The sequence below is a fragment of the Chrysemys picta genome, chromosome 22, assembly GCF_011386835.1.
Source record: "Chrysemys picta bellii isolate R12L10 chromosome 22, ASM1138683v2, whole genome shotgun sequence".
In the NCBI taxonomy this organism is placed as follows: domain Eukaryota; kingdom Metazoa; phylum Chordata; order Testudines; family Emydidae; genus Chrysemys; species Chrysemys picta.
Window position 1 is genome coordinate 3462723 of NC_088812.1, and position 27170 is coordinate 3489892.

A 27170-nucleotide genomic window follows, 5' to 3' on the forward strand; every position below is an offset into this window, starting at 1 on the left:
TTCCGGCTCGATTGGTGGCGGGAGGGGAGAAAGTTTTCCAGACAGGAACCTGCTGGCCTAGGTTCTAGGAGGTGAGCAGAGCCCTAAAGCAGGCGGATGGGAGGATTGAATTAAACACAAATAATTCCTGGCTGGGGGGAGGCTGGGTTAGTGCTGATACAGGGGAATCGGGGATCCCTGCTAGATGAGGTGCTGCAGGCATCGTCCATGGGGCTGGGCGGATTTGAAAGAGAGAGCGATGTGGTGGTGGTGGGGGGTGTCCCAGTGCCATAGGGGGAAACGCAGGCGCTGCAGAAGAGATGTAAACCCGCAATGAGCTCTGCTCCTGGGGTCCTGCCTTGGGGGCGGGGGTCCCAAGGCAGCAGCCGTGAGATTTTGCTCCATGAACTAGAGGAGGTGGGAGCCTGGCCCTGGCCGTGGACTGGCGAGAGAGCGGGCAGAGTGCGGCCCAGCGCGGGCATGCGGCGGGCTGCCAAGGAGAAGGCACCATGCTCTGCTTTTAACCCTTCCGATAGGTGCGGTGCCTGGATCTTCATGCCCCAGCGGGGCACTCGAGGGGCTCTCTTTCTAGAGCCTGGCCCCCTACCCTTTCTCTTTCCTTCTCTCGTCTTCTTTTACCTCCTTCGGCTCTCTCTCTCCTGCTCATTTGCGCCCGTGGCCAATCTGTCCCCAATCCCAGTGGGGCTTCTGTACCCTACCCCGGGCACCAAGGGGCGAACGCCCCAGGCTCCAAGCTGTGTATTCGCAGATTGGATCGGACGAGCACTGTGCCTGCCCCAGGGGCCTTTCCCCAAATCCCCTTCTCGCTTGTCCAGCGGCTAACGTGGGTCCTTTATGGGGCACGTTCAGCATCCCCAGGCCGAAGCTCGGTTTGTTTCTGCTCATGATTTTGTTAAAGTACCAGGGCTGGAAAAGGGATTTTGCAGCTGTGCACGTTAACCTAACCCGGTCCCCAAAGGGGAAGAGAATGCTGGGCATTTTAGCTCGCTTTCTCTCTCTCGTCCCTTCTTTCATCGTTTTGTTCTTCTTTCACACTCATCCCTTTGTTCGTTCTGTCTTTCATTCTTTCGGAGTCACCCTCCAATAATTGACATGTTTTGTCCTTATTAAAACCACTCCTCCCGCCCCACCTAAGCACATAATCGATACGTTACTTCTCTACAGCTTCCCGGCTTTGGGTTGCGGAGGGCCGAGATCAGTGCTTAATTTGTAATGAAAGAGGTGCTCTGCCCTGGCAAGCCCTGGCACACTGGCTATGTACTGGCTATGACAAAAATCCATCTTTGTTTCTTTGCGGGAAGATGGGCCATGCGCTGGCCGTATAGCCACCCAGAGAGGAGCAGAACCACGGATTGCTCTTTAATGGGGGTGAAAATGTTTGCGTGAAATCCCCCCGATTTATAACCTGCAATTTCACTCTTGCTACCAAGTGTTAGGGGCTGCGTCCGATTCCTCCCCTCCCTTTGCAGTGTGCGAATTACAGCCGCGGGGCCGGGACCTGCTGTGTGCTTAAGGCCAAGAATCGTTTCACAGAACAGATCCCGCGAGGAACGTTTCCTAGCGTGGGGTTGTGGCCGTGGGGTCTGGTCCCTGACTTCTGGTCAGTGGATGTGGCTTCGTTCCCCTGAGCTGGGCTGGGTGCCTGCGCGGTTGTAGCTCAGCGCGGTTGAGTTTCGGGAGCGTTTGTTTTCGCAGAACAAAGGGCCAGATTCTGATTTTAGCCGCACGGCAGCAAGTCTGTTGCCGTCCCTCCAGACGTACCTCCGGGGAAGCAGAGAGCAGAGTCTCGGGCCCTGTTCCCGCTGGAGAAACGTGGCGAAACGCCGGATGGGAGTTACTATAAAATCCAGGGGTCTTATAGGTGTCACTGGCTTTATTTTTTTAAGCAGAACTCCCGCTGAGGGAATGCCACTCGCAAGGAGACGGCTCAGAGGGACTGTAAAAATACTAGCTGGGTCAGTGTGGAGTGTTCTCAGACGCCTGGCGGAGTGCAGGGGCGCCAGGCTATTCTTGTCAGATCCCCAAAGATCTCTGGGCCCCTGACTTCCACGGATGAGGGTCTTAGATACTGAAATCCCGTTGACTTTCAGCAGGGCTTGCGCTCCTAAACTCCAGGTTCTTTCAAAGAGCTCTCTCCTAGCTTCTTACACCCGCTGAGGGTCTGGCCCTACAGGCTCCCGTGCCACCAGCCTCTTTAGCACTTGCCTAGCGTTAAAGACGTGAGCGGGCCCCCTCTGCGTGCGGGAAGGCAGGCCTGGCTTTCGGACTGGGTTGAATCAGGCCCGTGGTTTGGTTTTGCAGTCCCGGTTGCTGAGAACCTCCGATAAGACCTGTAAAGTGACGTGCTTTGAATCTGTGTAGCAAGCAACCTGCCCGGCCCAGGTAATCACCCTGGATTAGCCTTTACAAGCCAGTCCTCAGTGGAGCCTTCGGTATCTCCGAGGGTTATTTAGACACCTAACTCCCCTGGGAGGATCTGAGCCGTTTCCCCTCTGCAGAGAGAATTGCACAGGTTGTTGGGGGGGTTTAAACAGCTGCTTTACGTTGAGGGTCAGGCGTGTGTGAGGAGGGCTGGGAAAATACCTCTTTGGGAAGGTAAAGTGGCTTCCGAGGAGCTCAGCTCTGCCGTGTTGCCCAGTACCAGCTGGAGAGAGAGGGGCTGGGTGGGGGCCTCGCTCCGCTGGGTCCGTTCCCAGCCCTGGGACAGGCAGCTTTCCCTTTTGAGTTTCAGGCCCCGTGTTCCAGCCCTGATTTCCATAGGCCGACGTCCCTGCCTGTCTGCTGCAAAACTCCAAACCTCTGCTTAAAACAACAATTCCTTCAGCTCCTGTTGGCCTCTGGAAATAAAGGGGTCAGAATAAAAGCATGAAATGTACCTATGGGGGGGCCCAATCCTGCATCCATTCAAATCGGTGGCAAAACTCCTGATTTCGCCAACTACAAGAGCCAGACTTGGCACCGGCCGTAGGTAGGGCCCGATCCCGAGCAAACATTTACACGTTACTCCCGACAGGCCTCCTCGTGGGAGTAACGTCGCAGCCGGGGATCGGGCCCGCAGCCCCCACCGCGGTGCTGGAGCGGAGTGAATTATTCTAATTTGAATCCAAATGTGGTTTTCGGTGAAAAGCGAGATTTTCTTCCCCTCCCTTTGGCGTCAAGCGCTGGGCTCTGCCTGGCGGTGAAAGTCTGTGATGATTTGGGGGCTTTTTGTAAGTGTTAGAATAGATTTTTTTTTTTCTTTTAAAGAAATGTTCAAGATGGGGATAATTAAAGTGTGAGAAGTAAATTGCCCCTGCTCTTTCCCGTGGCATGCATTGTCTCCTCCAGCGTCGGCAACTTCTGCCTCTTTTCGGAGTGAACTCCCCCCCTTCCCCCTTCTGAATTTTATTGCAGCCTGAGTTACAAATCCAGCAAACTGGCAAATGCGAGTAACTCCAGGCGTCCTCCTCCGCCAACCTCTCACCTTCCTCCCCGTTTAGACACGAATTGGCTTCTAGCTGCGGGCTGCAGACGGCCTGACACACGGGCTGGGCAGTCAGGATTTTTACCCGCGGCCCCGGACTTTTTTTTTTGTAATGGGATACACGGGCAGAATATTAAATGAAAAGCCCCTGAAGTCCGTCAAGGCTGCTGGCCAGCCCCCAGGCTGCGTTCCCTGCTCCGGGCGCTGCCTTTCAACATTGGTTTTTAAGGGGCGTCTAAACTGCAGCAAAAATCTCGCTCTGTATTTACCCCCCGGAAACCTGTAACCAACGCCCCCACTTTCCTGCAGCTCACAAACCACCTTCTCCACCGCCGTTAAAGTAATACGGGAAACTTCTCCCTGTGCTTATGTGAACCTCGAGTAATCTGACCCGGGATCTGTCGCATGATCTATTATTATTTGCATAATATGTCGTCAAATCTGCTTCATACCTTCCCTGCCTTTTGTACGGTTCCGGTGTTGCTCTATTCCCAGTTTTGGGAAGCCAGGGCAGGTGTGGGTGGGGTGAACTGAGAATGGTGTTAGGAAAAAAAGGGGAGGGAAAAGACCCAGTTTTATTTCATTAAAATGGGTCAGATCCTGCTATCACCGGAGTCTCTCCGTATTCCCATTCCCTGTCGTGGGAGCAAGGATGCAGATTTGGAAAGGATCTGCAGTGGTGGTTGGTTTTAAAGAATATTTTTTGAAATGAATATATGTATAAATGAGACTCTGTCCTTCGATCAAAGAGACTCCGGAATTTCTCCCTTTGTTACATTTCAGAAATCGACGGGAACTTTTCACTGGCTTTGGGGGGAGTTGGAATATTTCCCTCCAGCTGGGTATTTTTATCAGAAAAAATAATCTGATGGCAAGTGGCGAGCAGCTGGAAAGGAAAGAGAATTGGTGTAAATCCGGCGTGGGGTTTGGCTGGATTTACACCGGCGTCCCTGGAAAAGGTTCGCCTCCTTGCATCGGTGGGGTCGGAGACATCTGCCTCAAGGATTTTCCTGCGCACAGCAAACAGACACAGCGAAACGCTGTTGCATTTCCAAAAGAACCCCCCCTCCCCCCAAAAAAGGTGCTGGCCCTGGTCTCACCACCTGCGCCCCAGCAAGGAGAGATTTGCTGTCCTGTTTTATTTTTGTCAGATGTTTTCCTATTAATGAAATTCCTTTTTCCCCCCTTTGGTGGTTGTGAGTTTCCACTTGCCAAGCGGTTCCTTTGCTTAGTTTTTACAGAAATAAAAACTTTTTTTGTCGCTAGAAGTCGAGCTGGCTCAGGAGGTGTTTGACTGTCAGTGGTCCCCCCCCGATCCCCCCTCGGGAAACAAAGGGCCGACAGAGCCAACAAGAGCCAGGTACAGTGAGGGCATCTGCTGTTAATGCGTCCCCCCAGCTCTGGCAGTGCCCCCCGCTCTGCCCTGCAAACCCCGCTGCTGTGCCAGCACTGGGCTCCCCCCACCAGCTCAATCCCGACCCGCAAGCTTCCGTTGCTGTTCCAGTGTTGGGCTGCCCCCTCCAGCTCTGCCGATGCCCCTCAATCCTGACCTTCAGCCCCCCCCCCATCCCAGTCCTTGGCTCCCCCTTCAATCGGTCCCTGCTTTGCCAGCTCTGCCAGTGCCCCCCATCCTGGCCTGCAACCCCCTTACTACTTTCGTCCTAGATCCCCTCCTCCACCCTGGCACGCCCTGACCGATTGCACCAAACTCCTCGGCGCTTTCCTGATCGGCACAAAAGAACCCTCTGATGATATAACGCCCGTGATAATATTTATCAAGGTCTCGACACCCTCCGAGCCCTTTACAGTCAGTTTTAACTGGGGACGGATGATGAGAAGGGCGAACTCTTTTTCGCTGGTCACTTGAGCAGGGCTTCCCGGAGCCTCTGAAAGTCAAAGTGGGCTTACAGACCCATTGTCCTTGGGGCTTCAGGCCCTGCGGGGATCTGTACAGTGCGGGGTAGGGACCCCCGGGCGGTTTGAATCCGAATCAGCGAGAGCCGTAATGACCGACGGGGGGCCAGTCGGCTTATTTTTGGGGAGTCCGGATCCTTCGCTGCAGTTCTCGCCACTGTAATGGTTAGAGAGGCAAACGGCACGTTTAAACAGGGAAAGCTGTGCAAGTATTTGCAGGTGCCAGGGGAAACTTCAGCAGCTCTGGTTGCTGGCTGGGCCCGAGTCCTCGCTTCTCCGCTTCCGTTCTGTGCTGCTGGCGCTCCGTCGATTGAAACCTCCGATTTCCCTGTTCCCTGGTCGTTCCCTCAGCGTCCGGGGACTTATTCCTGGTGGACGCAGGGGTAGCCAGGAGCAGACAGACTCGCGTGTGCACATGTGCAGAACTGAAGCCCCCAGAGCGGACGGGTACAAGGCACTCCTTGTTAGCTGTGCTCCCAGCTGGGCCCGATCCTGCAGTCCAAACGCGGGCACAGCGCTGCGTTGAAAGAGAGTTTTGGCTGTGCGCGGAAAGCAGGATCGGGGCCAGCATGTGGCACTCCAAACTCCAGCTGTTCCTCTCCTTCACAAATCTGGTGGGGTTTTTAACTCTTCTTGGGCGCTCCAGCTTCTTCCCTGCGTTTGCCTCCAAGCACTTGGCTTGGTGTTAAAATCATTTATTAATCTGTTAAAGTTGCTAGCAAACAGGGCAGTGGGACCCGCTGCTCTTTCGCCTCCGCTCTGGCGATGGCGTTTTGCTGTTGCCAACAGTCGCCCAGCAAAAAGAAAGAAAAAAAAAATTAAATCCACTGCAAACCAGCCCTTTTCTTTCATGTTATATGTGCAGATCTCCCGGCCCAAATCTGTGCTCTGCATCCCGGGCAACTACTTCATTTCCCCTTCTACAGCTCTCGGCGTTGTTTGTGTTCTCTGCTCAGACATGAAAAAATATTTGAATGCGGGCTCCTTTTTTTTGCAAATAGAAAACTGAAAGGGCTAGTGAACCATGATTCAAGTGTCTGAGGGGAGCCTCTTTCTTTCTTAGCATTAATTAACTCAAGTTCGTTAGGACATTGAGTCTGCTGCACAGTTTTCTCTTGTGCGGACTAAATCGGGTCAGAGAGGGAAAATCGTACCAAGCAAACACTTTGTGTAGGAGCAGAAGAATGCAGAGAGAAAACAGAGCGATATCATTATTACACGGCGGCAGATTTGCATGCGTGGGGTTTCCTAGAGATATAGTTGTATGGGACGTCCGTATCGTAAGGCCAGACAAACTCATGAGGCCTCCTTTGGAAGGGTTGGAACTGGACTCTGGCTTTTGAAGAGCATTGGGGCTGTTGGGGAAGCAAACGGGGAGAGACACTGAAGGAAGGAAAGGAAGAAGCTCTCCTCACAGGCCTGTGCCAGCCCAGCTCTGGGAGGGCATTTTTTGCACCAGTGGCTCAGGCTGTCGAGAAAAAGACGTGTTCGCTTTTAATCGGCGTTGTGGCTGGGGAGTCCACAGCTTCTGGGGAAAGGGGGGCAAAGTAATTCCAGCTCTGAGCCCCCCCGAGCGGTGGTAGAAGAGATTGGCAGACTCCCTCTAAACTACCTCCCCAGTACGTAAGGGGCAGATGTCCTGAGCAGGAATAAACCCCCTCGGTTAGTTTATAAGTCAAGCCCCCCCCCCCCCGCTGCAAAAAAAAAGTTTAGCCTCAGTTTCTTAAAAGCCCCCCCCCCCCCCCCCCATCACTGCAAGTGCAAGCCGCAGACCAAGGCGGCGCAGGTCTTGCTCGCGCTGCAGAGAAACGAAATTTATGTGCTATTCATTCACTGGGGCAATAGTTTGCCAGGGTGCCAGTGACTGTTTCTATGGCAACGCCGAGAAAGCTTGACATGCCGCTGCTGAAAAAGAGAGAGACCCAAAATGAAAAGAGTGTGTGTGTCGGGGGGGGGGGGGGGGGAAGAGGAGATAAGATCAAGAGTCAGAAAGTTTGACTTGGAGTTATTAAAACTCATAAACTGTCTCCCAGGCCTTGGAGAACCCCCCGCAGCCCCCCCCCCCCGGAAGAAGCAGGAATCGGAGTTTGCTGGCTGTAACCCGGTTGGGAGGGGGCGGGGGGGGGGTTAAAAATGACCCCGTCTTTGGGGGGGGTGAATTGAAAAAACTCCTATTTCGTAAAAAGCTTCCAAGTTCCGCAGGCGTGGGTCGCGCGGGATGAGCTTAGCTGGGGGCGGCAGAGAAAGAAATGCAACGCCCCCTCCCCCGACTGTGTCTGCATGTTGGGGGACCAGGGGGCACCCCCCGCTGGGTGGGACGTCCAGCCAGTTGGGCCCAGTCCCACAGCCAGCTCTGGGCGTGCAATCGGGTTCTTTTCCCTGGCTGGATCTTGGCCTTCCTTTTCCCCTCATCCTTTCTTCCCACTTTCCTCTCTGCCTCCTTCCCAGGCCTTCTCTTCCCCCTGAAATCCCTCTGCCCAGCCGTGCCTCTTTTCTAGTCTCTTCTGCTCTACTTCTTTCTTCCTCGGAGAGAAGCATTTCTAATAAGCTGCCCTCTTTGCGGCTGTCGCTACCAGCTGCGGGTGCCAGGGCACAGAACCCAGAAAGACCGAACCTCCAGCCCGCCGCACCGGCCGCTCGAGACCGCTGCCTGGCATTGGTGTATTGACCCCCCCAACCCAGGGGGGTGCCTCATCCACGCCCAATGGAAAGATAGCCTCCCCTTGGGCGCAGCTCTGCATGGCAGGGGCCCCGCTCAGCCGTAGTCCATGTGTTGGCAGAGCTGTTTGGGGAGTTGCCCCATAGATGGCGGTGGGGGTTGTGCTTAGATTGGGGACCCTCAGTGGGTTGGCACGCAGGCCAGTACTTCTGCCCTCTTTCCTCTGCCACCCTTCCTTGAGAGACTCCAGTAACGGTGCTGCCGTGTTTCAGGTTGTTACTGCCGTCCACGGGGGTATTTTACCCACCCCTATTCAACACTGGAGCACTGCAGGGCCCGGCAGGATGGGGGGAGGTACGGCAGCCATCGCCGTGGAGGAGAAAGCACCCGACAGCCCAGCGGTGGTGGCGTGTGCCTGTGGAACGACGGGAGGCTCTGCGCCGAGCAGGCCTGTTCCCATGGCACGGCGAATTGGGGCTGTCACGTACCCGAGTCTCTTTATTTTATTTTTTTTAACTCACAAGGGTGGCCCCAGGCCAGCCCCACAGATGCCAAGCGATGCCCGCCCAGGCCCATTCCCGAGGGGCGCTCTGAGCGGGAGTCGAGCCCAGTAGAGCGGGCGGCTGGCTGGAGGCGAGCGAGCGCCCTTAGAAAAAGACTCTTCATTTCTCGTTGTCTCTCTCCAGCTTTGCTCTGGGTTTTCTGTTCCTTTTCTCCTCCTCCCTTGCCACTTTCTCGTCTTCTCTCCATTGGTTTCTGTTCCATTTTCTTTTTCAGCCCTTGGGTTTCTCCTTCTCTCTGTCCCCCACCCCGCGCCCGACTTTTTATTTCCATTTTTCTTCTTTGGCCCCTGCTTTCTTTTTTTCCTCCCCCTGGCTGTTTAGTTTCCATCTGATATTCCCCCACAAAGCCCGGTCGGCTGCCAGCACCTCCTTTCTCCCGTTTGCTGGGTGCTTTTACACTCAGACTGGGCGTTAATTACACATTGACTCGGTGTGTGTGTGTTTTAGATTTAAATGCTTGTTGTATTTTCCTGATGGAAACCATCCCCGAGCAGGGGAAGGATCCCCCCTCGGAGCAGCTAGGAACCAGTAAATCCCCTGCCGTAAGCGAGAGCCCTGGAGTAGGGTCTAAACCCTGGTAACTTGAACTCGGAATAGTTTCTTCTTGGAGAAAATAGTTCGTTCTTTTTTTTCTTCTTCTTCTTCTTCCTCTTTCGCTTTCACTTTTTTCTTCTCTCTTTTTTCTCTCTTTCTTCGCTCTCCTCTTTCTTTGTAATTTCCACACTCTCCCCCCCTCTCTGGACTCAGCTTTCGTGCCTCCATGGCACCAGTCCACCCCCCCCTCCCCACACACACCATCTCTCCAATGGAGGAGAGCAGGCAGGCACAGGTATTTTGTAACACCACCTTTGGCTCCCCCGACAAAGCAGGAGGGCGGGAAGGGGACAAGACACCTTTGTCTGGCTCCCCGCGGGGCGTGCCGCCCAGGTCAGGGCTTGGCCACAGGTGTAAGTGCAGGGAGGCCTGAATTTCTCCCCTAGCAAACAGCGTATTTTGGCTTTCCTGTGCGTTGTGTACAAGGAAAGGATTGGAGCCTAGGGATTGCCGTACCCTGCTCTACTGGGCTGCGGCTAGGTTTGGGATTGGGGGCGGGGGGGGGAGACGGGGAAATGACAGCCGTCGCCCCCCACCTCGGCCCTCCCCCACAATCCCTGCTCTCACTTCCTTGGCAGCCTGCTCGGGAGCTGGAAGGCTGGCAGCAGGGCCTGGGCCTGCCTGCGGGCGTCGGGGATAGAGCCGCGGCGGGTTAGCCAGTGTGCCGGGCCCGCTCTACCTGTCACCGGAGCCCTGCCAGGCCGGCGGGCGCGGGGTAGGGATGCTGCGGTACTACGGCGACAGCGGCCGTGTAAGTGCTGGATGGATAGATGGGGGGGGGGCATTGGGAGGTTGGGACCGAGCCCCCCACTTTGGATAAAAGAGCTGCTATTTCAGCGAGCGTCGCCTCTGCTCTGCGCCCCCTCAAACGCCTGGATTTACAGCCGGGTGCTGCCTGGGGGCACAGCCAGAAAAGCCCGAAAATCGGGGCCATTTTTTCTCTCTCCCCCCCATTTGTTTCTTTTAATTTTCTCTCCTCTCTCTCCCTTCGGGTGTATTCTTCTCTCCTCCACTTTCTCAATCTTCCTGTTTCTTTTCTCTTTTCAACCCCCTCCTCTGGCTGTTTCTTTCCCTTCCCTTCCCTCCCCCTTCTTTTCTCCCATTCCTCCTCTCTCATCCCTTTTTCCTCGTCTTTCCCGGGTGCCCCTTCTCCCCTCACCTTCTCCTGCTTTCACGGGCGGCTTTGCCATTCGGTGCAGCTGAGCGTGCAGCACAGACAATAAATAGTCCTGCCTCGAAAAGAGACGACGTCGGGAGGGATCGTCTTTAAAAGAGACTAGCTTGGCATTGGAGGGGACTTTAAAAATATCGGAACTTTGCACGCACACACACACACCCGTCTCCCTCAAACATAAGATTTGGGGTTTTTTGCTTCATAGGATTTTTAAAAAAAGTAAATCGGACCCTTTAGGGAACTGGTCTGTGTGCTAATATTGGCAAGTCACTTTGCCACCCATGACAGTGTCTTTAAACGCTGGGGTTGGGGGTAAGGAGTTAAGTCAGTCGGCATCTGAATTTTTTTTGTTTGGAAAAAGTAATCGTCCAGCTTGGCAGGGGAGAGGGTCCGATCGGGTGGCCGCAGAAAGCCCTCAGCGGCTGTCGGATTGGGCCCTCGGTTAGGATGCAAAAAATCTTTAACGGGATGGTGTTTTTATGTGCGGTTGGGGATGGGCGGGTTTGAAATTGACGATTCCGCTGCTTAGAAAAAAGTATCCGTGGCTTTAATCCGAACCTTGTGTGTGTGGTGGGGAGGGGGGGGGGGCGATTTGGAACGAAATCTTCTTCTGTCCTTTTTTATAAATAGACGGCGAGAGAGAATGCGGGAACGAGAGACACGGAAAGAGAGAACAGCTGTTTTTTCCAAGGCCTTGTGGGACTGCCTTTTTTTTTTTTTTTGGTTGTTGGGGTGGGGGTGGGGGGGCGGTGAAGAACGGAGTTTTTTATTTATTTAGCAATATTCTGCCAGGCTTCCGCACGCCAAATATCCACCGCCCGAGAAAAAAAAAACCGAATCGCGGCTGGACTTTGCTTATTCATTAGATATAAACTTGTCGATTTGGCAAATTGTTTTCAGTCTCTTAACTGCACAGTCTCTCTGTGCCACCGGCCCCCCCCCTCCCAATACAACCCTCCCCAGTTTCTGCTCCGCCAATCCCCCCACCCCCCGCCTCCCTTTCGCTTTGATGCAGCCATTGGCTGGTCTGGAACTGTGTCTCCTTGCCAAATACGCGGATCCTTCCTCTCTCTTTCGCTCTTTCTGTTTTTTTCCCCCCTCTTCTGCTGGCCTTGGCACAGGCAAATGGTTGGGGACCGAGCATGAAAGGAGCGAGCGAGAGAGTTTAGGAGGAAAAAGGGAAAAAAGGGGGGGGGAAGGGAGGAAAACAACAACAAAACCCCCCAAAACCAAAACAAAACCCAGCCCAAAAGCCTGAGCACTTTGGGTTTTGCCAGCGGCTGAGCGCAGTCGATTCCAGCACGGCGTCCGTCCCTTCCCCTAGGCCAGCGTTCGCCCTCCGCCCGGGCGGAGGGACCGACGGCTAACTTGGCCTCTTTGCGCCTTTGCCAGCGCCGAAAAGCCCTCTTCCCTCCCACCCCCCCGCCTGCCTCTCCTCTCCCTCTCCCTCTCCCTGGGTTTTTTCTTCCTTCCTTCCTCTGTTTGTTTGTTTCATTTTTTTTTCTATAGGGGCCGTTCTGTGAATTTCTGATTTATTTATTTTGGACCTGCCGCGGGGGAGGGGGGGGTTCCTCCGGTAGATTATTGGGGTGCTAGATCCATCGCGCAACTGTGTCCCACACCTCCATTGTCAGCCTCCTTCCTTCCTGTATTTCTGTCCCTCCTGCCCCCCCATTTTTTAAAATTCTACATTCCCTCCGCCATTGAGAACTCAACCAACCAAGCCCCCCATTCTCCCCTCCCTTCCTCCTCCCTTTAAAATTTCTACCTTCCCTCCTCCTTGTCCCCTCCTCCCCCTCCATCTCACAGCCCCCACCTCCTTTTCCCTCCCCCCCTCAACCCGCAACTCTTGAGTCCAGAATTTCCGAATCGGGTGCTGAGTTCTGCCGGAATGAGACCGAGCAATGGTAATGATTTTGCTTTTTGTCAGATTTTGTTTGAGGGGAGGCAGCTTTAGGAAGAGCAGATCTTCCAAATAACACCCCCCACACACCTGCTGGCAAAGAGGTTAACCCGAGAATTGAGGTATGGGGGGGGGGCAGACAAGGATGGGGCCGGAGGCCAATTTTGTCTTTAACCCCGGTCTTGCCAAGGCAAACTTTATCGTGGTTATTAGTGAAAAAGTAGCGAAACCTCGAGTTTCTAGTGCTGATGGTGAATTTTCTTTGGCCTTTGTGAAATTTATTTTGCAGCTGGGGAGGGGAAGGCAGAAGATGGAAAAGATTTAAAAAATGAACACCCACCACTGTCCCAACTGAGGTGGATTCTCTTCCGGGCTGGTCTTGTGTTGTGTGGCGCTGAACTCGGTTCTCCGCGCCGGCTCTGTTCTCGGGATCGGCCATGCGACTGGTCGGGAAGGTTGTGGTTTTTAAAAAAAATTGCATTCCTGTTTTCTCGTTCTAACCTTCCCCCCCCCTTTTGTCTCGTTCCCTCTTTTCACCCTCTTCCACCTCCCCCCAGGATGAATTCCACCCTTTCATCGAAGCTCTCCTCCCTCATGTGCGTGCCTTCTCCTACACATGGTTCAACCTGCAAGCTCGGAAGCGAAAGTACTTCAAGAAGCACGAGAAGCGGATGTCCAAGGACGAGGAGCGCGCCGTGAAGGACGAGCTGTTGGGGGAAAAACCGGAGATCAAGCAGAAATGGGCATCGCGGTTACTGGCCAAACTCCGCAAAGACATCCGTCCCGAGTTCCGGGAGGATTTTGTCCTGACCATCACCGGTAAGAAAGCCCCCTGCTGCGTCCTCTCCAACCCGGACCAGAAGGGCAAAATCCGCAGGATTGACTGTCTGAGGCAGGCCGACAAGGTTTGGAGACTGGATCTTGTAATGGTCATCTTATTCAAAGGGATCCCGCTCGAAAGTACTGACGGGGAGCGGTTGTACAAATCGCCACAGTGCTCCAACCCCGGCCTCTGCGTCCAGCCGCACCACATTGGAGTCACAATTAAAGAACTGGATCTCTACTTGGCGTATTTTGTTCACACTCCTGGTAAGTCCAATGGCCCCCCACCCCCTTAACAGCCGTCCCCCAGCACTGCTGCTTGTTGTGAGCTTGAATTGTTCAAGGGGTCGAGCTGTTTCTCTCTCTTTTTTTTTTTTAATTCCCTCCTTGAATCTTTGTCTCCGTAATTAACAAATTGGCCTCTGTTGTTTATTGTGCAAATGTACCCTCGGCATCAGCACCCTCAAGAGACTGGGCAATCTGGGGTGGTTGGTAGCTTGCCCTCGTCTTCATACGCACGATCCGTGGTGAAAAGCCCCCTGTTTTGCACGGGCGGGGTGCTTGTGCACACGCGCCTGTGAAATGCCCACAACTGTGCAAACGGCAACTTAAGAAAAAAAAAAAAACGGGAAGAGAAAGGACTCAGGATGTGGGAGGGAAAGCAACGCGCTTTCATTCAGAGGGGATTTTTCCTTTCCCTTTCGCTTTGATGGTCACCGAGAACCCGTCTGGATTTTGTTGGTTTCTTTTGTCGGCTGGGTTTTGGGGGTTTGCGCCGATGGCATGTGAACCGCAGAACATACAACTCGGCAGCGCTGGGCACTTTTTCACTGTGTGGCGGTGGAAATAATCCTGCAATTTCAGTGGGCACTGTCCCAGGCAGGAAGCCGGTTCTCTCTCTCTCTCTCGGAGGGTTAGTTACTCGGTTCTTTTCAAACGCTCTTGTCATTTGTTCCTACCCCAGACACTTGTACGTCTTTCAGATTTCCCCCTCTGTCTCCGTTTTATTATATTATTTTGTTTTGAAAGTGGGTGTTTCTTTGGGGGCGGGATGGTTTGTTTTTCAGTTCCTCCTTTTGCAATTTTTTTGTTTTGTTTTGTTTTCTTTCCAATTAAAACAGAAGTGCCTGGTTCATTTTTAGCCTTTGCCCAGATACGCCCAATTTGCTGCAGACTTTGAAATCCAAACTGGTTGGTGGAGTGTGCTTCTGTGTTTACATTTTGCTCAACTAACTTGTAATGAAGAGGTCGACCAGAATTTCCTCCTCCTCTTTCTCTTACTTTTCCTCTTCTGTCTTCTATTGGCTTTCTCTCCTATTTCCCTCTCTCTTTCCTTCTGTGACTTTCCCTCTTTCTATTTTTCTTTCTCTTCTGTTTTTCTCTGTCTTTCTTTCTCTGACCTTTCCTCTCTTTCCTCTTGTCTCTCTCTGTCTTTTCCTCCTCTCTTTCCTTGTCTTCTTTCCTTGGGTCTCAGCATCCAAACTTCCCCAGCTCTCTCTCGCTGTCTCGTCTTTAGAGAGCAGAAAGGGACACCGGCAGACCTGAGCAGGATCCAGTCTTTAGCCCTGCTGGTTCTTAGCAAATTTGCAAGCTCCTGTCTCCCGAGTGGTTTGTATTTATATCCCCCGTGATCTGATCTTGCCAGGAGGCTGTTTCCCCCTGGTTTGGGTGCGTGCGCCAGGACAGCGTCTGTGTGCTCGGTTTGGTAGGACCGCAAGCTTGCTGACACGCCACTCAGGGCATGGAGAGGGCAGGCTGCCAGCCGCCCCCTGCACACGGCTTGGGTGGGTTTAAAAAAAGAACAAACCCGCAAAATGAAATGAAACAGGGAAAGGGTCAGGCTTGTAGATCCGCACACGCAACCGCCCCACACACGCGTGTGCATGCACACTAACGCTCAACACGCGCATGCACGCACAGAGCATTGACATACAAACAGACGCTCACGCGCAGAACCCCAGCGGGCACATGGAACCAATGCACACAGAACCCAGTGCACACGGAACCCCAATACACATGGAACCCAGCGCACACGGAACCCCAACACACATGCATACAGAACCCAGCGCATATGAAATCCCAATAAACGCGCACACGGAACCTCAAAACACACGCACACGGAACCCAGCACACACGGAACCCAATACACACGGAGCCCAGCGCACATGGAACTCAGTGCACACAGAACCCCAATTCACACGGAACCCAGTGCACATGGAACCCCGATACACATGCACACGGAACCCAGCCCAAACAGAACCCCAATAAATGCACACACGGAAGCCCAATACACACGCACAGGGAACCCAGCGCACACGGAACCCAATACACACGGAACCCAGCGCACACAGGACCCCAATACACACGCACATGGAACCCAGCACACATGGAACCCAATACACACGGAACCCAGCGCACACAGGAGCCCAATACACATGCACACGGAACCCAGCGCACACAGGATCCCAATACACACGCACACGGAACCCAGCGCACACAGAACCCCAATACATGCGCACACGGAACCCAGTGCACACAGGATCCCAACACGTGAACATGTGTGCACACATACAGGACCCCAATTCCCCAGACTCATGCATTTCCCCCCTCCAGTACTGCCACACCCCCTCATCTCCCCAGCGCCCACGAGTGCTCCCTCAGTGATGTCTGGGTATTGCCCGCTCAGCCTCGGCACTCCCTTCCCAGCACCCATGGCTTCCCCTTCAGTGATATCTGGGCATTGCCCGCTCAGCCCTGGCACTCCCTTCCCAGCGCCCACGGGTGCAGACCTGGCAAACAAAACCTGCTGAGTGACATGGTGGAGGCTGGGCTCATTTAGCGCCTACCTGCTGTGGGGCACCGGGTGTGTTGGGCGGTGGGGGGAGCTGGCAGTGCCAACCCCATGGGCCCTAACCCCGGGGGATCAGGCCTGTGTCCCTCCACCCCTCGTTTCAAAGCCCAGGGAGCAGGCTTTGTGTTTGCCCCTCCCCACCCGGCCCGCGGGGGCTGCAGGGCCAGGAGCTGGGCTGACCCGCCTGTGGCATGTGGGAACTGTGGGGCCGGTCTCTCTGCGGGGGGCAGAAAGGGGTTGGGGGCACCAGTGCCTCTCTTCTACCGCCTGGGGGAGGAGCCCATTAGCCTAGCAGGCCAGGATCTCCGGGATGTGGATTGTCTTGAGTTGCCCCCCTCTGGCCCCCTGCCCACGGGACGCCAGCCCCGGGCACCCGGGGAAGGGATTTCCCCACAGCGAGGCTCAGGTTGAAGCGGGGCCCCGTCCCCTCGGGCTACTGGCCCCCCGGTGCGCTCCCTCCACCCCCTGTGCCTCTGGACTAGGCATTACCCGCCCCCCTGAGGTAAAGCCCCGGCCTCTGTAACCCGCACGGGATCTGGCTGCCGGCGCCCCGTGCTGCGCCGCGGGGGACGAGAGCGGATGGTGCCTCGTGCCCGAGCATCTTGGCAGCTGTTAAAATGCCGTCGTGAATGGCGGGGGCTCCCGGTAGAGCGCGTGACGTCCAGCCCCCGCCGGCCTGGTTCACCCGCTGCGCCGATGCTGAGTAGGGACAGCAGCGCCAGCGGGTGCAGCTGGGGGCCTCTGCCCCTGGGGGGGGCGCAGCCATCCGGGTGGGACAGGGGCCCCTGAGCGTTTCTGAGGTAAATTGACCCTACACCTTCCCCCCCCCCCCCCCCCCCGTTGTTTCATGGTCAGTAGCAGAAGACAGGATCTACCCTGTCACAGCCCTCTCTCTCTATCCTCAATCGCCCCACTCTCTGTAGATCCCAATTCACACCCCTCTATAGCTTCCCCATTCACACCCCCAGCCCCTCCTGAGTTCACACCTCTCCTCTCATTCTAGCTCTGTCTGCGCCTGTTCACACTTGCCTCTCTCTCCAGTCACACTCCCTCTAGGCTCAAATCACACCCCTCTCCAGCCCTGTCCTCCATTCACACCCCTCTTGCTCTGTCTGTCTCTGTTCACACCTGCCTCTCTCTCCATTCACACCCCTCTTTTTAGCTCTGTCCACCCCCCCATTCCCCTCACCCCGTCTCTCTCTCAGTACCAGCAGTTTGATAACAGGACTCTTTACTTAGAGTGGGTGTGAGAAGATCCCGGTGCTGGCGGTTGAAGCAGACTGGACAGGAGGTGCAGGTGTCTCAGCGGGAGGCACGACTCCTCCAGCCCCTCCCCCCCCCCCCCCCGGAAACGGTCACTCTGAGACGGGATCGGGCAGGTATCACCTCGGGCCGATCTATGGCCCGGGGTGTCCAGGGGCTCAGATTAGATTCACAGCAGGGCTTTCTGGCCTTAAAATCTACCTGTCCTTCCCTCCTCTGGGGCTGTGTCGGACTTGACTTGGACTCCTGGGTTCCCCTCAGGTGTCCCATGATGCTTCACTTGCTGTGTTCTCTGGCCTTGTAGAACGAGCTGGTGATTGGGTTTGGTCTAGCAGCTTTGTTCGCTCTGCAGGGGTCTTGGGAGACGGATTCCCCCCTTGTGTCCGACTCTGGGATGGGGTGATGGGGGCCCTGCTTCGCCCCCCTCCCCCCCCTTCCCAGCAGAAATGGCCTCTGGCTGAGGGAGGTGTTGCTTCAGAACTGCAGTCCCCAGCCCCAGTTCGGTGAGCTGCTGAGCTGTGCTCTGGGAGGAGAGCGGGGTCTAGTGGTCAGAGCAGGGAGGCAGGGCTGGGAGTCAGGACGCCTGGGTTCCTACCCTGCCACTGACTCGCTGCATAGCCTCGGGCAAATCACTTCAGCTCTGTGCTCGCCTTCGGCTTAGAACAATGGAGACACCAATGTAACCGAGGCCTCCCCTGCTGCGTACCCAGAGCTGGGGGGGTGCAGGGCCTGGTGCCCCGGTGCCCTCGCTGCGTGGCCAGAGCTCTGGGGGCGGCGGTGCCCCAGGTGCCCTCACTGCGTGCCCAGAGCTATGGGGGGGCGGTGCCCCAGGTGCCCTCGCTGCGTGCCCAGAGCTATGGGGGCGGTGGTGCCCCAGGTGCCCTCGCTGCGTGCCCAGAGCTCAGGGGGGCGCAGTGCCCTGGCACCCTCGCTGCGTGCCCAGAGCTCTGGGGGTGGTGGTGCCCCAGGTGCCCTCGCTGTGTGCCTAGAGCTTGGGGGTGCAGGACCTGGTGCCCCAGGTGCCCTCACAGCGTGCCCAGAGCTCGGGGGGGCACAGTGCCCCTGATGCCCTTGCTGTATGCCCAGAGCTCTGGGGGCGGCGGTGCCCCAGGTGCCCTTGCTGCGTGCCCAGAGCTCTGGGGGGCGGTGCCCCAGGTGCCCCCGCTGCATGCCCAGAGCTCTGGGGGTGGCGGTGCCCTCACTGCGTGCCCAGAGATCTGGGGGCGGCGATGCTCTCGCTGTGTGCCTAGAGCTTGGGGGTGCAGGGCCTGGTGCCCCAGGTGCCCCCGTTGCGTGCCCAGAGCTCAGGGGGACGCAGTGCCCCTGGCGCCTTTGCTGCGTGCCCAGAGCTCTGGGGGGGCCAGTCCTGCTGTCATTATTTAGCTCTCCAACAGCCCATCCCTGGGGAGCAGCCTCACCCGCCTGCCAGTCGAATTCTTACAGGGCGGGGTGGGGTGGGGAGAACCATTAGCCAGGGATTTTGGGCACCTGGCCCATCCCCCTCCCGGCAAATTCTTCCCCACCCCCACCTGCCATCCCAGGTGCCAGTTTCTGGGAAAGCCGCTGGCGCGCGGCTCAGCCCGTTGGGGCTTGCCGGGCGCCGTGGTGCAAAGTGCTGGGCGGCGCCGGCGCCGAGCTTGGAGCCCCTCTGTGCCCAGGGCATGGCGCCCACCTCGGGGCCTTCCTGCTTCCTGGGCTGGCAGGGGGGGATCCCCTTCCGCAGCCAGGGGGAGCCCTGGATTCTGGCTAACTTGTTTCTCGGGTGGGGTCTGCGCCGCCCTCCCGCCTGGCTCCCAGCACCCGTCGGCGCGTCCCCCGCTGCCCGCAGCTGCCGCTTGCCTAGGACAGGGCGCCGGGCGCTTGGCGTGGGAATTGCCTGGCGTTTCCTTCCCCTCCCCGCCGGCCCCTCGCTACCAGGCCTGCTCACCGCAGCCCCCAGGCCCCCTCCCCTGCCGTTTGATGTACTAACCAGGCAGTACTCCCCACCCCGGGTTACAGACTGGCACCGAGAGGCTAAGGGACTTGCCCAGGGTCACCCAGGAAGGGGGTGGCAGAGCAGGGAATTGAGTTCAGGCATCCCAGGCTAGTGCTCTAACCACTGAGCCACCCTTCCTCCCTCCTGCGTTCCCATCTGCCCTTGGGCCCGGCCCTGCATGCCTGGCTCCTCTGCGCGCCCCAGGGCACGGGCTGGGAGTCCCACTCACTCCTGGGAGCCGCTAGGGAGCCAGATGCCAACCCCTTCCCCCAGCATGAAACCAGAGTCGCCCTAACTGCAGCGGAGTGACTCCAGATTAACTCCCGTGTCAGTGATAGCAGTCTGGCGGAGCACCGGGCACAGGTAGGGGCGGCTACCAGCACAGGGTGGGCAGAGTCTGCCAGGGCACCAGGCAGAGTCTGGCAGGGCACCGGGCACAGGTAGGGGCGGCTACCAGCACAGGGTGGGCAGAGTCTGGCAGGGCACCGGGCACAGGTAGGGGCTGCTACCCAGTTGGGTTGTGCCCTGGCAAAATCTGGCTGCAGGTCTCAGTGCGATGGTCCCCAGGCCTGACCGCTGCGTGTGATGCGCCAGCTGCCTGGCCAGGGCTCGGCCGCTTTCCCTGCCTAGGTGCCCAGTTTGAAAGGTCCTTTCACAGGCCCCGGCCGTGTCAACACCGCGCCACAAAAGCCGTCTTTTATTCCTTGTTTGTTTTCATTTCCCAAGGCAGGCGGGAGGCCGGCTGTGCCGGGGGAGCCCTCCCAGCGCGAGACAGGGCTCTGCCCCTCCCCTTCTGCCCTGGGGGGGGGTTATCCCTCCTCTTCCTCGCCCCCGGGTCGGCCGTCCAGCCGGCTGGACCAGCGCCTCTCTCTGGGCCTCGCTGGGCTGGAGGGAGGGGGCTGGGTTTAGGATGGAGGGGGGCAGTGGGGGGCGCGGGAATCAACGGGCCCGGGGGTAAGGGAAGAGCTTTGCAGCTGGAAGGGTGGGGATCTGGGTTTTCCGGGTCGGGAGAGCGGGTTCCGTCACCCGCCGGAGCGAACTAACCCAGTCGCTTCCTTTGTTTGCTCTGCATCCGTGAAATTAACCGTGAGGATCGCGGCCTCTAACCTCCGCTAACGACCGGCGCGAAAGCCCCAGGCCAGCTAGTGAGATCAGAGGCCGTTCCAGCCGCCTAGCGGGGGTGAAGAGCCAGGCCCACGTGCCAGCCAGTGGCGCTGGTTTGGAGTCTCACCCTGTGGGGTTTGTTTGGGGGGCGATGGCCACGCTCCTGGGCAGAACGCCCCCAGGCCTGTTGCTGGGAAGTGCGGCTAGGCTGTCTGCAGGGGAGGGATCTAGCCATGGGGGCCGAACAGAGAACTGAGTTTGACTTTCCCGACCCACTTTCCACAGCCGGCGCTCTCGGCCTGTGCCCCTGGCCGCGGCGCAGGCAGACGAGTGGGGCTCCACTTGTCGGTTTTGAAATGACCAGTTTGCAGTGCGTCAAGAAACGTGGAACTTGCTGAACACTGCGTTAGCGTGGCCACCTTGGAGATGGTGACGAGAACCGCCCGGGGGAACCAAACAGCCCTTGGTGTGTTCGGGGGGCTCATTAGACCCGCGCTGCTTAGAACAGAGGTTGCAGTTTTGGTAACGAAACCCAATAATCGGTGCTCTGCGCAAAGTGACACCCCGGCTGGGGCGGAGTGGGGCACCCATGGAGGAGCCATCTACTACTATTCAGAGGGGAGGGAGTGGTGTCTGTTGGGTAGAGCAGGGGGCTATGGAGTCAGGACTCCTGGCTTCTCTCCCCGCTCTGGGAGGAGGGGGTGCTGGGGGGGGGTGGGGCTGAGAAGGAGCGGGGGCTATGGAGTCAGGACTCCTGGCTTCTCTCCCTGCTCTGGGAGGAGGGGGGTGCTGAGGGGGGGTGGGGCTGAGGAGCAGGGCGGGGGCTGGGATTCAGGACTCCTGGGTTCTCTCCCTGCTCTGGAAGTGGGGTGGGGATGAGAAGGGGCGGGGACTGGGAGTCAGGACTCCTGGGTTCTCTCCCTGCTCTGGGAGGGGGGTGGGGGAGCAGGGGCTGGGAATCAGGACTCCTGGGTTCTCTCCCTGCTCTGAGAGGGGGGTGGGGGAGCAGGGGCTGGGAATCAGGACTCCTGGGTTCTCTCCCTGCTCTGAGGGGGGGGTGAGGCTGAGAAGGGGGTGGGAGGTGGGAGTCAGGACTCCTGGGTCCTCTCCCGGATCTGGCAGTGGGGGGGAAATACTAGGCTTTTTCCTGCTGTGTCACTGACTTGCTCAGTGACTGTGGTGGGGTCAGGGCCCTGCTGGGGTGGCCGGGAGGGTTAATTGTGTGTGGAGCATCTGGGGACTGTGGGGAACAGGGGCCTTGGAAGGAAGGAGCAGGTGCCCCCCTGCCCCCTGCGGCCTGGCAGCAATACAGCCTGAGAGGCAGGGCAGGGAATTGCCCTTCTGGGGATCGCTGTCCTGCCCCATGTCTCGGCAGGGTGGTGCCGGGCCGCAGGCCAACATGGTGCTCGCTTGCCACGGCGCTGAGCCCGGTACAGAATGCAGCTGGCGCAGCTGGCCCGGGTGCCCTGCTCTCCATTGCGTGGCCGTCAGCACTGCGTGGGGGGCTTGGCTGCCCGTGACCCAGCATCTCTCCTCCCACAGCCGCAGCTTTGGGCCCACCCGTCCCTTGCCCTTGTGCAGGGAGATCTCCTCCTACCAACTCTGAGCTGACCCCGGCTGCTGGCTTCAGCCTCTGGGAATGTTACTGGGGAAAGGGGCTGGGGTGACAAGTACCCAGACCCGGGATGCCAATGGACCCGCACCCCAGGACCTGCGATTTGTGTTGAGAACATTTGGTTAAGTTTTACTGAGCTCTCCCTACTGTTTGTGCTCTGCCTGTTCCAGTTCTGGGGAGGCAGCGAAATCCGGGGAGGGGGAATGGGGAGGGATCCAACGGGCCCCACCCAGGGGGTTCCCAGGCCTTCGTGTCCCCAGCCCTCTCAGTTGCTTGGAGAAACCAAACAACCTGTTACGGGCTCATTCCCCTTCCCCCATCGCTGATCCTTTTACTCAATTCTAGATTCTAATGAGAAAACGGGACGAAGCTGCAGAATTCAGATCCTAAGCCCAAGCCTCTGGTTCATGGGCTGAGGTTGGGGGGTGCCCAGATCCGGGCCCACTAATCCAGGCTGCTTCCAAAACTTTTCTGCTTCGCCTTTCGCCCGGCTGTTGGCTCTGGAAGCGTTGGGGCCGTGGCGGAGAGACGCTGAACCGGATTCTCCAAAGGGCCGATGAGGACAGAGGCGCGTTTGATCTTAGCAAATCAAAGTCTGGCTTGGTCCCTTTTAATGTCCAGAGGGGTATTTACTCAGAAATTAGCGTTGAGCATGGGTTGGGTCTGCAGCTCCATCTCGATCAGCCCTTCCGAGAAACCCCCTTGTCCCCGATTGCCCCTTCTCGCACGCAGGAACCAATGAGTCAGAAACGAGCGGTAATATTTATATTAAACATGAACGCGCTTTCCCAGTGGCTTGCAGCTTGTTGGAGCTGGTGTGGGTCTCTTGACTGGGGGCAGAATTAAAGAGATACAAACTTCCTTCCTGGTTTTGTTCTCATTGGCACTGATGTAACATTGTCGGATTTTAATGTCTTCCTGGTTTGTTCTCCTGCACTTTGCGACACGTGTAAATTGGATAGCAGCGTCCGTCCAGCTCTGTGCAGGCGTAGCTCATCAGGACAGGCCCCAGTACGGATCGTTATAGGACTTGCATTGATTCCTGCCTTTAGATTTACCAAATATGCCCCTCCAGATTCTCCAGGTGCCAGTGACATGACTTCAAAATGCATCAAAAGTGCTGCAGTTTTAGATAATCCAGCAGAAATCCCTCTCCTGCTCGGCTGCAATTTCCCCATAAATTTCAAATGCCTGGGGGAAAATGATCCATGCTACGAACATGAGCAGTGTTATTATTGCATTAATAGAATTACCTGGGGGTTGGTTTCTATTAATTATATTTGACACAAATTAGATTAATTGTGGTTTGGTTTTTTTGTCCTGCTCTCTATCCCTAACCGCTTGCTTTATTCTTTCCTGAATCCACGCTAGTTTTCTTTTCTTGTTTAATTATGTTAACGAAAATATCGAAGTCGGGTCGCTGGATTTGAGAGCTCCTGGGGGCATGAGAGGAACGGGTTGCGGCCGTGTGGGCGCTTGCCACTGTGGCTTGCAACTAGACTTGGAAGGATTTGACTTTTATCAGCAAGTGTCGGTAAGCGTCGATTTCGCAGAAAAAATGTTTCTGTCGACGATCCTCGAAATTGGCAGCGAGGCCAAGTACGAGGACGGCTGCGTGAGAACACATGAAAGTTTTCTTTAAGGGTATTTACTTTGGAGATGTGGATTATGGTGATGACAGTTTGTGTTTTAACGGTTAGAAAGCTTTAACTCTTTGAATCTTAGCGTCTCCTGTCATTATATAATTATTGATTGGGCTCCCGCCTCCCCCCCGATTGTCCCCCCTGATTTCCCACAACGCTGCAAATGTAAATGGATGAAAATACAAAAAGAAAAATGCTAAAACTCGTAATTTGGCACAACGGTGAACATTTAACTTGATAAAAAATAGAAAAAAGCCTTAAAAATAAACATTCATATTCTATCGAAAATGATACAAAAAACTGAATTCTGCCAAGCCTATTTATAACCAATGCTGATAAATCGTTAGCGGGTGGAATGTACTTCTGGATACGTGGAAAGCAAGCGCCGCTGAGATCAGGAGGGGAGAGCCGGAGACTGGGCCCCAAACTCCTGTGTCCTCTGCACCAAGTGATCAAAAGTCATGAGTCAGGCCCGCAAAAAATAACAAGATGTTTAAAACCAGTCCTGGCTGGCCATGTTTCTGGAAGATCTGCCGAAGCCCCAGCCCAGCTGCTGGGCTCCCCAGCAGCAAATTGTGAGATTGGCGTTAAAATCATGAGATTTCTTTAAAAATAATTAAGTGGAGGGGTTTTTTCTTTCTCTTTGGGGGTGGGCCTTTACAGCTGCAGCCAATTCACATTTTCCAGCTTTTCTCTGCACTGACAAGGCCTAGAAACATCTGTTTTTTGTTAGATGAAAGCCGAGAGCCTCACTTTATCCCAGGACTCCAGGAGCTGGGGATTTAAAAACACCCACCCAGTATAGTGAGATCATTGGCAACACCGCAGCTAGAAGTGACAGGCCCAATGTGGGTCCTGTCTGCCCCTTACAATCGATGATGTTAAGAAATAATAAATCGGGGGTTCCCTTTGTTTGCTCTCCGATCAAGTTGGGACTGGGTGAACTTTTCCCAAGACCTGTTCCCGGCTCTGCCACTGGCCTGCTGGGTGACCTTGGGCAAGTCACTTTGCCCTCCTGTGCCTCAGTTTCCCCACTGTACAATGGGGACAACGCTGCTTTGTAACGCACATGGAGATTGCCAGGTGAAAAGTGCTAGATAAGAGCTAGGGAATTAATAGTCTTGTTATAGTTTACTTGTCATGAAAGCTTTGATTCTTACATCACCACGTGACTCCAGCAGCTGGGGCTTTTAGAGAAACACCAGCCATGGGAAGACTCACAATAAAACCGCGAGAGGTGGCTGCCCTGAGATTCAATTTGTATCCCTGATTCTTCAGCCGGCTGCGGGGGTGGAGAGAATGCTGTGTTATCACCGCGTGAATTTCCAAGAAAAAGGACAAAAACGACAAAGTCTTTAAAAGGCCCAGCCAGCACTTGGGAGCAGGCAACTAAATTTAAAAATCCATCAAATTGTAAAAATAGCCAAGGGAGCCTTGTTTTTCTTTGCGGTGCCAGGAGACGGGAATTTGCCTGGTGAGCGGCGTATTTTGGGGCACTGTTGCTTCGAGCGTGCAAAGACCTGTTGGATTAGTTTGGCCAGGGCCGGATTGTCCCCTGCTGTTTCTTTTCTGGTGATATGCCCAGGGCTGGGTCAGTGTCTCACGTAATAGGCCGTTCTGCAGCCTGCCACCACCTCTCTGTCCAGCCCTTTGCTCTTAGTTGATACCCCTTGGGCCACTCCCGGGACTGATGAACTGGGGGAGCAGAGTGGATTGCCCCAACCCCAGGCCACTCCCTCCCTGATAGTCCCCAAGGAGCTCTCAGCCCTGGACTGGCCTCACTGCTGGGTTTGTTGGCTTTTTTCTCTGGAAGTAAAAATAATTAAATTTGCCCGTGCCTCAGTTTCCCCATCTGTAACATGGAGGTTAACGATCCTGCCTCCGTTGTAAAGAGCTTCGAGATCTGTGGCCTCAAAGCCCTAGATAAGCACTAGGTTGTGATTATGATGTGTATCCTGCAATTCCCACATCCTCACATGACTCCAGCAGCTGGGGCTGCAAGAAAATCACCAGATCTGGGGAGCCATTTGCTAAGATCGAGAGCTGGGTGTTAACCCCTCCCTCTCCGTGCCACGGAGGGCCACAGCGCTTGCTCTCTTTTATTGTGGGGCTGAGATGGTGATGGTGGATTGTGCGGCCGCTTTGTCTAACTCCTCGGCGCCGTACCTTGCAGCAACACGCACTGTGCACAGAGCAAGGGTCTGCCAACGTCAGCAGCCAGTTCGGCCTCCCAGGGCCAGATCCTCAGCGTGCACGTGTCCAGGAGGAAGGGGAGGGAGACATCTCGGAGGGGCGTCCCTGCCAACAGCCAAAGGTGTTTTCTTAGCTCGGGTTAAATAGCCAGGAAGACATGGCAGCTTATGCTCAACCCCAATCCGCCCTGTAGGTGTGAATAGGGTGACCAGATGTCCTGATTTTATAGGGACAGTCCTGATATTTGGGGCTTTGTCTTATATAGGCGCCTATTATCCCCCACCCCCATCCCAATTTTTCACCCTTGCTGTCTGGTCGCCCTCGGTGTGAATCCGAGTTAAAAGTTCCCTTGCTGCACCTTCCCTGCGGTTTTCACCTGAGTTAAGGACACCCCTTTTTGCTGCAGTGGTGATCTGCCCTGAGGGGCTCTGCGTGTGCCTAGACCTGCATGTGCTCGTCGCTGGAAGGGACCTCGAGAGATCATCTGGCCCATGGCCCCGCACCGAGGCAGGACCAAATAAACCTGTTCCTGGCAGGGGGTTGTCTGCCCTGCTCTTAAAAACCTGCCTGCCAGGGCCTCGGTCACCTGGGCAGTGCGCAGTCTGCTTTCCCGAATGTCTAACCTCCATCTCCCTCGCTGCAGATGAAGCCCAGTGCTTCTTGTCCCGCCCTCAGTGACACGCAGAACAATTGATCCCCGTCCCCTTTGTAACAGCCCTTCACCTATGGGCAGAGTCATCAGCCCCCCTCCATCCTCTCCAGACTAAACAAGCCCAATTCCGTCAGCTTCTCTGACCCCCGGATCCCTTTGCGGTGCTCTTCTGGGCTTCTGTCCAGTGTTTGCGTGTGCACACGGACCCTGTGTTGGGCGTTACACCACTGCGTACATTTCAGATCACTCGTGTAAACTGCCTTAACTCCGGACTTCGCAGCTGCACTGGCTCAGTGTGGTCTTGTCCAAGGAGCGGCGGGGGCCGGATCTGGGGAGGGTGGAGTGACTCCCCTGGGCATTGGCCGGGCTTTGTGGATGCGCAGATGTCTGGGGAAAAGACCCCATTGGGGCCTGATTTCCCAGCCTCTACAGTCAGGGCTGAATCTTCCAGAGAAGCCTGCTCCCCGTCGGCTTCTAAGCAAGGGCCGGGTTTCCCCCTGGCCCGACAGCTCCTGAATCTCACGTAATGGCTGGATTTTCTCAAGATGCAGGGCCCAAGCTAGGCGGGTTCTGCTGATTTGGGAGCCCGGAGCCGCTTGGCCCTCTGGCCCCACCTGAGCGGGTGATGCCCTTCTGAGCACCAGTCCCTGGGTTTCCGTAGGTCGAACTTGGGGGCTTTGAGTGAGACACCTGAATAAAACGGGCTGGTTTTCAGAGCATCTGCAGCTCCCGTTGCCATCAGTGGGTGCTCCCTGACAACCAGCCCGTTCCATCCAGGGCTA

General features: G+C 56.0%; 1 protein-coding gene across 16 annotated transcripts in view; it reads left to right on the forward strand.

Annotated features, from left to right (window-relative positions):
- The window catches only part of NFIX (nuclear factor I X), a 156242-nt gene that overhangs the window by 55932 nt on the left and 73140 nt on the right, over nt 1–27170 (forward strand). For 9 of the 16 annotated variants that reach the window (XM_024101300.3, XM_024101301.3, XM_024101302.3 and 6 more), the window contains one exon: nt 12828–13359. In XM_024101300.3, the coding sequence (XP_023957068.1) occupies nt 12828–13359 (532 nt within the window). Of the gene's footprint in view, nt 1–9758; nt 9945–11448; nt 12275–12827; nt 13360–27170 lie in introns of those variants that run through there. The other 7 variants (XM_024101299.3, XM_024101304.3, XM_024101305.3 and 4 more) reach the window with 5 other exon arrangements.